The sequence below is a fragment of the Frieseomelitta varia genome, unplaced genomic scaffold (genome assembly GCF_011392965.1).
Source record: "Frieseomelitta varia isolate USP_RPSP 00005682 unplaced genomic scaffold, Fvar_1.2 scaffold_204, whole genome shotgun sequence".
Classification (NCBI taxonomy): Eukaryota; Metazoa; Arthropoda; class Insecta; order Hymenoptera; family Apidae; genus Frieseomelitta; species Frieseomelitta varia.
In genome coordinates this window covers 86,584-99,796 of record NW_025109795.1, presented here as the reverse complement: position 1 = coordinate 99,796, position 13,213 = coordinate 86,584, and the positions used below count along the sequence as shown (strand labels likewise).

General features: G+C 32.4%; 1 protein-coding gene across 4 annotated transcripts; it reads left to right on the top strand.

Moving 5' to 3' along the window:
• The first annotated feature begins 317 nt into the window (after nucleotides 1-317).
• LOC122526950 (spondin-1) lies at nucleotides 318-12,106 on the top strand. Of its 4 annotated transcripts, none has more exons than XM_043650660.1 (15): nucleotides 318-560; nucleotides 1,255-1,441; nucleotides 2,555-2,719; nucleotides 3,052-3,175; nucleotides 3,386-3,516; nucleotides 5,099-5,291; nucleotides 5,888-6,050; nucleotides 6,673-7,015; nucleotides 8,782-8,983; nucleotides 9,743-9,910; nucleotides 10,414-10,536; nucleotides 10,806-10,954; nucleotides 11,136-11,214; nucleotides 11,286-11,354; nucleotides 11,572-12,106. In XM_043650660.1, the coding sequence occupies exons 1-15, from the start codon at nucleotides 478-480 to the stop codon at nucleotides 11,739-11,741; spliced, it is 2,349 nt and encodes a 782-aa protein (XP_043506595.1). In that variant the 5' UTR covers nucleotides 318-477; the 3' UTR covers nucleotides 11,742-12,106. The 4 variants fall into 4 exon arrangements, with proteins under 4 accessions (XP_043506595.1, XP_043506596.1, XP_043506599.1 ...); XM_043650661.1 differs by having other exon boundaries at nucleotides 320-560; nucleotides 6,673-6,901; nucleotides 11,566-12,106; XM_043650662.1 differs by having other exon boundaries at nucleotides 400-538; nucleotides 11,566-12,106.
• Nucleotides 12,107-13,213: the final 1,107 nt, after the last annotated feature.

The window sequence follows — 13,213 nt, the reverse complement described above, 5'->3', positions numbered from 1 at the left end:
CCAGCGTTAACCCAACCTTTTTTTCGTTTAAGCATCTTTAAAACTATAACTTATCTTTATTTAAAAAGTGAATTTTTGACGTGGAGGAAGTTGGTCAATATTGTTAAACGTTGTTTGAACTATTACGAACAGTGGGTGGGAACAGCTTTTTGAAAAGAAGTTCGCGATTTTTTTTAAAATTATTAAAATTAATTTAAGAACAAAATTGATTGAAATTGACGCTGCTACGGGTTATTTGATTAAATTAAAAAGCCTCTTAGGAAACTGAAAACATTAAAAATAGAAAGAGAGGATGAAATGGGACTTTTTGTTTCAGTGACCGTGCAGTCGGACAGTGTGGGCGTTCTGCCGCGAAGATTCACGAGGTTTCTGATATCCGCCGAGCCGGAAAGCGAAGACGACACGACAGAGAGCGGCATCTTCGATCTTCAAGACGAGACGTTGTCAAGGTACTCCGAGACTTGTCCGAATGCCGTGATGGAGACTTCGAAGGTGGCTAAAGAAGAGATTTCCGTGGCGTGGACCAGCCCTTCCGAAGGTAGCGGTTGCATATTTATCAGGTGAAGGGATATTTTAATAACAAGCATGAAAATGATGCGTAATCTTGCATGGAGATAGCAATGAATTATTCAATCGGTGTCTCTTTCCTCTTATTATCTAGTTATAATTTGTTCAAACGTCGAATGAAAATCAGCGAGATGAAATTAATTTAGTCGGGGTTACTTGCATCTTTCTATGCGCTTTTAATTCGACGCAATAAAAATCATTCCTGGATTTTAAATCGTTTTAATATCAGAACAATCAACGATTAAAACTCGGTGTCAGGGAAATGAAAAATATTATACTTTACAATGAATAGGAAAATATTCATAATACAATGGAAGCTATTTCATTTTTTATATTTTTTACGAAAAAAGCTCAATGACGTTATATTGATTATATAGTGAACGAAATGAACAAAATAAAGTAAACATTACGCTAGTAATACCAGTATAAAACAATGTTTCACACGGTGTCCCTCGTCGCGATCCTGATTTCTTGTCGTTTTTTTCGCGCCAATCGCCTCTCTCTCTCTTTCTCTCTCTGCTTCTCTCTCTCTCTCTCTCTCTCTCTCTCTCTCTCTCTCTTCGTTGAACAACGTGCGTTTGAATTGAAAAGTTCGGTCGGTTTCACCGAACGCTGACACCTCGAATTAATGCAATCTCGAGGCGGTGGGCCTGGTAACACGTGTTCTTCCACTTGTTTTTCTCATAGGGCGACGATATTGGAGACGCCGGATACATGGTACATGGACGATCAGAACTTAGGGATAAAGATATGTCAAGACTCGAAGGCCGAGGCGGACGACCAGGGACAGGTTCTGAAAAAGTGCTGCGCCTGCGACGAGGCCAAGTACGAAGTTACTTTCGAGGGACTTTGGTCTAGAAATACTCATCCAAAGGCACGTGAGAGCTTGTCAAATAAAATCGACAAACAGAAATGCATAGAACCCGCTATCGATCTTCTTCTTGTTTAAAATGTCGACGTCTTCTCGATGAGAAAACTACTCTCCTCTTTTCTTCTCTTTGCTCGAAACTTCTTTTTTTTCTTCTTCTTCTTCCTCCTCCTCTTCATCTTCTTTATTAAACTTGGAATAGGATGAATTACCTGCGGTTTACTTTGACGGGAATGAGATCCTTAAAAATGTTTTGTGGATGAAATTATATGAGAGACGGATTATTTTGAATGTATATATATATATATATATATATATATATACATTAACATATTGTAACATATAATATATGCATGTACATATAGCTTAACATATAACACATATTATATATACATGTTAATATATTATATATATATATATATATATATATATATATAATATATAATATAATATAGTACAATAATATTAATATAATATATAATATAATATAGTACAATAATTATATAACATATAACGTATGTATGTACGTGGCCTAGTACTGCTTTGCTAAACTCTAAAAAATTAAAGGATTAATAAATTAGTCGAAAAATAGTCAATCTTTGAGCTCTCCTGTAACATCGCGTTATTGGTTCAGTCATACATACTCGTTGCCGTACAAATAAAATTCAACTACGAATTAATTAATAAAGGAAAGTTATGGCAAACTAAGGAGAATACGTTGATGCACTGTAAACGAAATTATTTCAATTTCGATTAAAATTCTTGATGCTGGATAAAAAGATGGGATCCTGTTTTATTGATATTGGGAAAAACCGCGAGTTACTCGACGACGTGAAAATGGGTCGGAGGAAAGTTTCGCAAAACTTTCTTTCAACTCGCGACGGTGTGCGGTTACTCGATTGTGTAACAAGCGTTGTAGAGAATCGTTTCCAATGGATGCAGAATCGCATCTGTATGTATTCGTTTCAACGATTTCCGATATTCGGTCAAATTGAAATAAAAACGGTCATTGCGATGCGTCCGTTTAGTCTGCGATTACTGAAAAATTTCGTGCCAATCACAATTTTGTGTAATCGTGTTTATCCTTTTTTATCGAATTTCTTTTTTTATCTTTTTCAGGATTTTCCTAGCAAAGGATGGCTCATTCGATTCTCAGACGTGATCGGAGCGTCTCATACAGTAGATTACAGGTTTTGGAAATACAACGGTCTGGCCAGCACCGGTTTGCAACAACTGGCTGAACTTGGGTCTACTAGGAAATTGGAGTCAGAATTAAAAAATCAAGTAAATTAATTCATCGTCAATTTTTTTTTTTACTTGTTTTCCTTGTTTTTATTCGTTTTCTTTTAAATTTATAGTTCTAGTAACTATAGTTCTTAAAGACTAAAGTTCAGAAAGTCCACGAACTTTTACCACTAGTTTGGATTGAATTATTTGTTAGAAATATAAAATATCGAGGTCATTAATAAAATCATTTATAGTCACTTAAAATTACTATTACTTTATAATCAAACAGATTACATGTTTTGAACTGTGATGTTGATTTTAATTTTGCGTAAATTTCGTAATGTTAATATTTCGTAATATTAATCTGCGAATAATTTACTTTCTCGTAGAGTAAAAAGATCAGAACAATAATCAAAGCCAGGGGAATCAGTTATCCTAATGTTACTGGGAAAACATTTGCAGTTTTCCGTGTTGATCGAAAACACCATCTGATGTCTTTGGTATCCATGATTGGTAAGAAAAAATACGTTATCAATTCACTTTTCTAATTAAAAAAAAAAAAAAAAGGAAAGCTATCCCCTAATCAAAAACAAACAAAAAAATTGTTCTTGAAAGTTTTAAATATTTCAATGAAAAATTTTATAAATCAGAATGGATTAATAAAATTTTGTCAAACTTCAGTACTCTACTAAAAATGGGAAAATACTAAAAATGATTTTACAGATCCTTCGCCGGATTGGATTGTCGGAGTTTCAGGGTTGGAATTGTGTTTGGCTAATTGCTCCTGGATTGAGCACAAAGAACTCAATTTATATCCTTACGATGCGGGTACTGATGATGGGATCACGTATTTGGTAAGGGAAATCCTTTTTTTCAAATATTTTCTTCATTAATAAAATGTTAATTCAATTTCTATAAACACTACGCTCTACCATTTGCATAAGCATTTGGATAGTTTTAAATATATAAAATTCAAGTGTAGTGTTCTTAATATTGTAACGTATACAATTAATAGAACAGTCAGTATCGATTAGAATAAATAAGAAAGCAATAATTGAAGGAAGTTGAAGATTAATTTTACAGATGCATCTTAATTGAATATGTCTATTCAATATCAGGAGGATTGAAATATGTTTCCAATCACATTCGAAAAGTTTGTATAAATTTGAACGAAGTTCATTTATTAAAAATGAACATGAAACTTGAGTGATACAAATATATTCCTTGTTACGGAGTATTCAATAATAAAGTAGTAGTATCTCATTGTCAGTTATGTAGAAATTTCATTGCACGAACAATGCAAACGCAAAGACTTCGATATTTTAAAATAAAAGAAGCTTACACTGTTTTCAAAATAAAATGATCCAGTATTTAATAAGTAAATGTTTATGCATTTATGAAAAATTGCAAAAAAATGCACACACCATATTGTTCTATTTTTTTTTTTCAGTTATGCTCGTAAGAATTTGAAAATGGATAAAAATCTGAAATCTGGGTTAATAAATGTATAATATCTGGATAAGAATGTGGATTTTCGTTGATGGCGGAAGAAAGGCTTCCCCTTCGACAGGAAAAAATACCAGAGTAGTAGTATCTCTCGACGCGGAGCGAAAAAAAAAATTCGCTCGGGGGAGAGGGGGGGAACGAGCAATGAACGCCAGCTGTCGATCTGGGAAAATCGACATAATAAATTCGACGGCAGGCCTCGAGCCTAACAATTGACAATGGAGTCTGCTGTGAAAATCGCTGACGGAGCGTCGAAGTAAACGTGACTGCGACGCTTCCCCGAGCCGACCGAGAATTTTCCTCGTCACATCGCGACATTTCCGCCCTCTCCATCCTCCGAAATTCTTTGTTTCACGAACGGTTCACGTGCCCGTGATTCTTCCCCGAAACAATGCAAACGTAGATATTCCGCAGAACAACGAGGAACGAAAGATAACGTCAGAGAAATTGAATTGAATTTGAACGGAATAAGATAAATTGATTAACGAAGAGGAACAATCGGGCTCGTTTTGAAGCTTGAAGTTTCTACTTTTACAATATCTCTCGTATATTTTTCCAAAAATGTTTCCACATTTCAAATTCAATTTGAAAGGGGATAAGTAAAGATACATTTTCCCTCGAAAATTTTGCAAATTCAAACATTTTCAGAATTAAACCCACTACGGTTTTGAAGGTTGAAGGTCTCTCCTCTACAATGATTCTTCTTTTAAAGGCTGCTGAAATTGTACGAGCTTAAAATATTGACAATTTTTCATCGAGTGTGCGAATGATTTCTGCTCATCGTTTTCATTTTTACTCGTTGCAGTGAGATAATAAAATGAAGAATGATATTCAGCGAATTTCTGAGAATTTAATATCGTCGTCGATGTTTAAAATTTCTTGATAATTACGAATTACGAATTTTATAACGAGGATTCCTCGCGTTTGCAGTCACCGGATTCGCCAACCGAGCCGCAGGAATCCATTCGCAGGATAACTTCGAGCTACCCGAACGACTCGAGGTCTCCGTTCTACGATCCCTCCGGCCTAGATATGAAACCGCTGGCCAGGCTTTACTTAAACCGGCAGAGGCTTTACGAGAAAGCCTGCGAGAATACACCAGAAGACGCGGCATCATCCTCAGGCATGGATACCTAACAGTAAACGCAAAGACAACAAATATCGCTTTCCTATTAGTCTCCTTTCGTTCTCTGCTCGCAATCGTCATTTTTCGAAAGGCATTGAATGAAAATTTTTACCAATGGGAATGTATTTCAACCCTCTATAGAGCAATAGCGTGAGGGTAATTAAAAGAAAATTGTGGAAAAATTATCTTTTTTTTTTTCAATTTTAACGTGGTCATTTTTATTATATACCTATTAGGGCATGATCAGTATACTTTGTTAAATTTCAATGCTTAGAATGGTCTTTGGGAAGAATATACATATCACGTATAGTGTGTAGATAAAAATAATAAAAAGGATTGCACATTATCGTTGGAAGGAAATAAATCTGAACAAAATTAGAGGAATAAAAGATTTCATGCTACTGTATGAATGATAATAAAAATGTTCCGATCAAAGAGCCTACAAATGGTTAAATAATATTTTTCAACAATTTTGACGATCGACTTACAATAAATTCCTATCAAATCTAGAAGATTTGTAAGAGAATATTTTTAGACATGACATTGACAAGTAGATGGTGTAATTTGTAACATATGTGTGATTGCAAATACAGGAGCGTGCAAAATGACACCGTGGGGTAGTTGGAGCGCTTGTTCGACAGCGTGTGGTCGTGGCAATCAGCTCAGGCAAAGACATTACGAGGACGAGGCGGCTACAACTGAGAACAAGTGCAACGTCTCGTTAAGCGATAAGCGTCCGTGTTACGGGCATCAGTGGTAATTGCCATGATTTAATAAAAACTCAGATTTATCGTTTGCTTTAATAAAAACTCAGATCCGGTCGATCGGTCTGTCACTTGTCAGATAGATTTAGGTGATGGCCAAGATGAAAGTTTAAAATTTAATTCCGAATTTTATGAAACTAAGTTAGAATTGGCAAGAGATTAGAACGAACAGACGAGCGTTTGATACGGAGATGATGTTTAATACAAATGTTGTTTATTCACGTGTAATACATCAATTTTAAACTTTCCTCTATTCGCCATTATAAATTTATTTAATTCACTTACTATAATGTATTTGTTTGTTATAAGTGATTTGCTAGCATCATACAAATTTTGGAAAAATGAGAATGTTCCTTATATTTATTTATTCGAAGGTAAAAATAAATTGAAACCAAGTTTGGTATACAATTGTCACAAGGACATCAGAATGTAGAAAAACGTATTCTTATTGCTATCAAAATTATTTATTCACTTTGTTGAATACTCGATTTATTCGCATGCCTTTTTAAACAGATACATCGATATTCTGAAATTTTGCCTAACAAATCAATTATTCTAGACGCTTGTTCCCCTCTTTTAGATACAAATAACAACGTCGATAATGTTTGTCGCAGCAACGGCGAGCGAAAGCCAGAAAAGGGATGTAGCGAGTCGGAGGTACTGCGCGAATGGAGCGAGTGGACCCCGTGCTCGACGACCTGCGGCCCCGGAGTCAGCACCAGATCAAGATCTTTTAAGCACAAAAAGCAGACGAAACACTGCAGATCCTCCTACAGCAAGGAGCAACTTCAACAAACCCGCGACTGCGAGAACACGGAGTGCGGTGAAACGAATAGCGAAGAGGTAAGCGAGTCGCCTGACCGAATGGACGAGAATGATAACAATGAGGACAATGATAAGAAAGAAGATTACGAGGAGGACGAACCAGCGTCGGATGGAGTCGAGGAATGGTCGCAAGTACAGAATCCTCTGATAGTTTACAAGATCTTACTAATTGTCAGTCTAACTAGCACGAGCCTCGCAAAACACGTAACTTTCAAAAACAAGGGCAGTAGAAAATGAAACTACTAAATTTGAAAGAGTTTTCCGCTTGTCGTATATTATTATTAACTTGATCATCGCAGCGACAAATAATAATTACATTTTGAAAGTCGTTTGGATGCAAGTTGGATCGCATAACGTAGTATGCTTGTGCTACGTTATGTAAGAAAATCTTGTATACTATATGCACGCAGTGAAGAGCGTATACTATGTTACTAATGATAAATAATTGACGATATTTTAAACTGTTATACCCCCATTTTTTGACAGTCTTGTTCGTTTTCTTTTAAAGATGTTTTTGCATCGTGTAAAACTTTTATTCTCGAAAATTATGAAAATTCAAAGGTCTGTAAAAACCGTTAAATAATTTGTTTCATGACAAGATCCACCACGGTTCTTAAGATTGTAATTTGCTCTTTATAATCACCTCTTAAATCTTACTGTACAAATTTTTTTCTACCATTTTATTGAACTTTCAATAGGATTAAAAGAAATTTTAATATTTTGTCGTCTAATCCTAATATTCAAAGTTCAATGAAATGACGAAAAAAAAGTCATAAAGCAAGTTTCAAATGATTGTTGTAAAGAGGAGACCTCAGCCTTCAAAGCCATTGTGAATCTAGTAATAAAACAAATTTTTCAATATTTTCAGAGACGTTTATATTTGTGCAATTTGTACCATCCTGCTACAGGATGAACTGTGAAGTACAAAAACTGAAGAAGTTATAACAGTTTAAAATGTCGATAATTTTTCATCGTTAGTGGTACAGTTGTGCTCTCCACATCTATCATCACTAACGAATTTCGAATTGTTCAGAATAATCGATTCCACGCGCGAGTAACTATAAAACCATATGTGAACCATTTCTCGCAGAACCATCCACTGGCATCATCACGTAAGTCGAGCGATTTAATCGCAAGGGAAATGAAATCGGCGATCAATTAACTCTCTAGTTACAGAATGAGTCAGAAGCGAACGAATAATCCAGCTGATCGATATTCAGAAACAATTTTCATTTTCCTTCTATTCACTCACAGAATTAAGTTTAATTATGCTTGTCGAACATTATTATTCACTCTTATTTGTCACTTCATATTTCATTTAATAACGTCATTTCTTACGTATACTTTGTCAGACATTGATATGAAATTTTGTAATAAACGCAGTCGACTAACGTTCATCATACGTGACATCGTTTAGTTCATATCATATATATGTATGTACATGTTTTTGCTTAACGTTACATAGTGATTAGCTGTTTCTCGTTTCGTAACAACTTAGAAAAGAAAGAATAAAACTGAAAATTTATTTAAAATTGACAATTATGTTTAATCGCTGGAACCTTTTCTATGAATTCTAAATGTAGAAAATTCGAATTATTATTAGTGAATGTGTTTATCATTTTCTTCTTAACATTTTAGAAAAAGAAAGAAATTTATTTGAAGGTACTAGCGATAATTAAATTTAATCGGTAGAACCTCGAACGAATGAATTGAATATGAATTAAGGATACAAAAATTAAAATTAGATTGTACACATATTTAAAAAACAAATTCAATTAATTATTTAAAATCTTTTAAATAATAAGATTAAGTGGAGATTAAATAAAAGTGGATATATCAGATATCTCAGCAGCCGAATTAAGAATCTAATTCATCGATCGTATTGATTTTTTAATCAGAAGTGCATCGAAGAACGTTACATGGAATGGTCCCTGTGGTCACCGTGCAGTTCTAGCTGTGGTAGCGGTACCCAAACAAGATTTAGAATGACCCATGAGGATTGGCATCATGATGATGTAGATCCCACGGAGTGCAAGCACGAAGCAGTTCCTTGTCAAGCCAAAATTGCAACGTGTGACTTCACAAAAGAAGAAGCAGAAGGTACGAAAGCTAAGAAATATCTACCAAATGATTTTTCCTTTAAATAACAGGAAAAATATTTAATAAATTAGTTAAATATCTTATTTTTCTTGTTTTTTTTAAACTTTTAAAAATTGAGCAATAAAATTATTGATTTTTTTCAATAAGAATCAACTGCCAACTTTAATTTAACTTTACAACAGATATATGTTCTCTTACTATTGCGCAAAATTCATACATGTTTAATATTTATAAAATATTATATTACAATAAAAATGCAACAAAAGCACATTTTTCATTTTATAATATTATATGGTTAAAACTCATTTCAATCATCCTAAAATATTTTTATGACAAAATAGAAACATCGGTCGTCGTGACAGTCAACGTTAAAATTATATCAGCTTCTTTTATAAGCAGCAAAAGCAGCTCATAGTCTTAGAATAACTCTTTAACAGTTGTGCAGCAGTTGCAATTAAGCATCACAACGCACTACACTTAACTTATATCGTGACTTTACGAAGCCGGCGACGCTGTAACTTGCGATTATCACTTTGCTCCATAAATATCGACCATTTTTTTTCCCCCTTACACTTTCGTGACACCTGATTTCTACAAAAATTCGAACTACATCGAATGAACGCAAATTCATTCAAAGCACAAAGCACGAAGATAGGAAAAGAAATAATTAAACGTGTAGATTTTCATTAATTAAAAAGGAAAATTTTGTCTTTTATTTAAAGAGAAAAATGAAAGAAGAGAAATGTAAACTGATTTCAGAATTTTGCAAGAAACCAAAGGAGGAAGGACGATGCAACAGTAATATCATCCGCTGGTATTTCGATAAAGAGAAGGGATGTAAATCGTTCAAGTATTCCGGTTGCGACGGGAATGAAAATAATTTCCCAACCGAGCAAGATTGCAAGAAAGTTTGCAATGATTATCAGAGTAAGTTTCCTTTTGTGATTCCGCTGTCTCCTGCAGTGAAGAGCATAACTGAACCAATAACGACGAGGAATTATCGATATTTTAAACTGTTATAACTTCGTAAGGAAACATCATCGAACAAATCACTTGGTTTTATTCTAAAGCTCAAAGCCTCTACCTTGACAGTCCTAAGTTCCTTTTCCTCAAAAGTGTTCTTACAATATAGAAGAAAAAAAATAAAATACAATCGTGAAAAGAATCTTCAAGATCATGGTAGATTTAGTAATGAAAAAAATTGTTCAATGTTTCCAAAGACGTTTGAATTTCTACAAAAGTATCCTTATTTTTCTGGTAAAAACATTTTTGAAAAAAAAATGAACTCAGAACTGCCAAAATAGAGGCTTTACGCTTTAAAAATGGAATTAAGTAATTACATGTTATTTTTGTTTTGACAAATAAAAAAATTTTATTTAACAAAATCTTCATCCCTGTTCTGCGCACGCTTGCTTATTGCAAAAACGTAGGAGATTTAAGGACAAACTTGTCGACTATGACGAAAAACTATAAGGTCTCCCTCAGCAGCGTTCTCAGCTATCACATACCTGCACAGGGACAACGCACTACGAAGACAAAGCGAGCACACTACGGTGATGCTAATTAACAAATTGCATTACTTCATCTTACAAATCGCTTTACGTGCCTTTTCAATTCCAATGTCACAAATTATCGATGAAAAAAAGAAAAAGAAGCGTAATTACGTTGTGTAATTTGATTGAAACTCAATATTCTTTGTTCGATACGTTGTTAATAAGTTCATTGCTCGTTTATTATTATTAATTTCTACATTTCAATTTGCTTGCGAATTTATAAGTTTTCTTTGTTAATATAATATACAATATGTAATATCTTCTTACAGAGAAATTGAAATTTAAAGGCATCGAGGCAGACAGTCAAATGAAATCATCTTATAATGCGGAAGATGTTGACTGTCAGGTATCCGAATGGAGTAGTTGGTCCAAATGTGCGGGATGTCGTGGATATAAAAACAGTACAAGAGAAATCAAGGTAAACAAGTTGTTATAATTAAAAGGAAAATGAATATCGGACTGTTGGAATGTTTCTATTTGATTTGATGAAAAATTTATACGCATCGATATTCTTTGTTTAAAATCATGCTTTCCAATATTCATGTAATATATTCATGTAATGATTAAATAATTTATTACATTATTTTTAAATAATTTAGGTACCACATAGGGGTAAAGGTAAACGGTGTCCGACAAAATTATATCGTAAAAGAAAATGTCGTAAGGATCCGTCATGTTGTAAGTACTATAAAAATAAAATAATTGAATCCGATTTACTCAAACTGTCTAAATAAAAATAAACTCCGTAGCCTTGCAAGCTGATGAACCAAGACGACGTATATATCGTGATCAAAGATTTGATATAGAAGAAAATCAAAGTAAGTTTTGATTAATTAACATATTTTTTAATTTAAAGCAGTAGGGTTTACGATATGAGTGCTGAGATAAAACTGTTTTTGAAAAAATCTTTAATTGGATAAACATTTTATCTTAAAAACGATTGCTAGAAAATTATTTTTATTACAATCACAAAAATCAACATTTATGTGTCTGCACTTTCAATAGATATGTTATTCATGTGATTCACAGTTTCAGTTGACTGTGAAATAACACAGTGGTCTAAATGGTCATATTGCACAGCCACTTGTGGAGAAGCATCACAGCACAGAACAAGAATAGTCAAAGTTCAACCCCTTGGTCCAAAAAGTAAACTTTGCCCTTCTCTGGTAGAGTACAGAAAATGTCGTACAAGGAGATGTCCATAATAAGATGTCCATTCATATCTTTTACATATCCATTTTTTTATTTTACTTCCTTGTCTTTATTATATTTAAATGAAATTTTATTTATGTATCATTAAATCAAGCACAGTAGTGATTCAGCGAGAAATACAATAGAATTTTACAATTATAATACATGATAAAATATTACAATCTCCTGAAATGACGTATTTTCCAAAACTTTTCGAATATTACAAATAAAAAATGACAATCAATATCTGTTAGGTATCATCTAATTATAATACAATATACAATATTAGCTTCGAAGATGCTTGATGCACTGATACATAATATCTTGGAATTTAATTTTTTCTTTAATTATTTTATTCGCAAAATTTGAAACTAAGAAATGTTCAAAACCAAAATTATTATCTTTGGTTGCTTAGATATATATAAAATAGCATTAAATTGAATATGCATTGAAAAAACTTTTTTGTTTATAGATAAATATAGGATATTTATATTTATATGATGATTTTTAAAACGAAATTAATATATACACAACGCACAAAATATCGTGCTACATTTCTTGTCTATTTTTTTGTTTTAATTCTTTTAAATTATTTAATATGAAAAATGATATTAATAGATGTGCATTACGATAGAATGTATATCAAAATCAACTATATATGTATGTGATATAAGTAATTATAATATATAATTACATATATATTACATATGAATTTACATGTAAGTAAATTTTTCAGTCAAAGAGGACTGCATTCCAATTATTCTTAAAAAATATATAAAATAAAGAAACAATATACGTTTTATGTAAAGGAAATATGTAGTAAATCTATATTTAAATTATTACTAAAAAATACTGTTTTTCAGATATTTTAGAAACTGAAACAATCTATGTATAGTAGCAATACATATATTTATCTGTAAGAGTATTATTATAAAATATATATTTGTGGCATTTATTATGTACGATTTAAGAAAATATAGATCTCAATTTAAGATCAAATCTATTAATTAGAATTAAATTATTGAAATTATATATTTAAGATGTAAGTAAAATTAATTGGACAAATTTTATTAACATGGAAAGAATATTTATAAATAGGGACAGTTCTTATATATACTATTATCCAAAGACTTAATTCAATACTGTTCTCAAACAAGATAAATGTAATGCATCATATTTCAAATAAGTAATTTTAGTAACATTAGCCAATTTTTATTGTTTACCAATTTATTAATCATGGTTTTTTCTGTTTTTTCTTCAACTCTAGGATAATATATATGTCACATATCGCTAGATAATAATAAGTTATTAAATAAAACACAGTTATGTTACTTTATTCACTTGGATATATCTGACAATAACGATTCTGCTAGTATATAATATTAAATAAAATTCAAAATTTTGTTCTCTTCTATACACGTAGTATGGATATAGTTACCAATATATTAATAACATTGTTCAATACGAATTTTAATTAATGTACCGG

What these genes read in the sequence shown, in the direction of transcription:
- LOC122526950 (XM_043650660.1), top strand. Translation starts at nt 478, where the DNA reads ATGGAGACTTCGAAGGTGGCTAAAGAAGAGATTTCCGTGGCGTGGACC. An exon ending in CTAGAAATACTCATCCAAAG is followed by an intron (nt 1,442 to 2,554) that starts GCACGTGAGAGC and finishes TATCTTTTTCAG; the next exon opens with GATTTTCCTAGCAAAGGATG. An exon ending in AGTTTGCAATGATTATCAGA is followed by an intron (nt 9,911 to 10,413) that starts GTAAGTTTCCTT and finishes GCAAAAACGTAG; the next exon opens with GAGATTTAAGGACAAACTTG.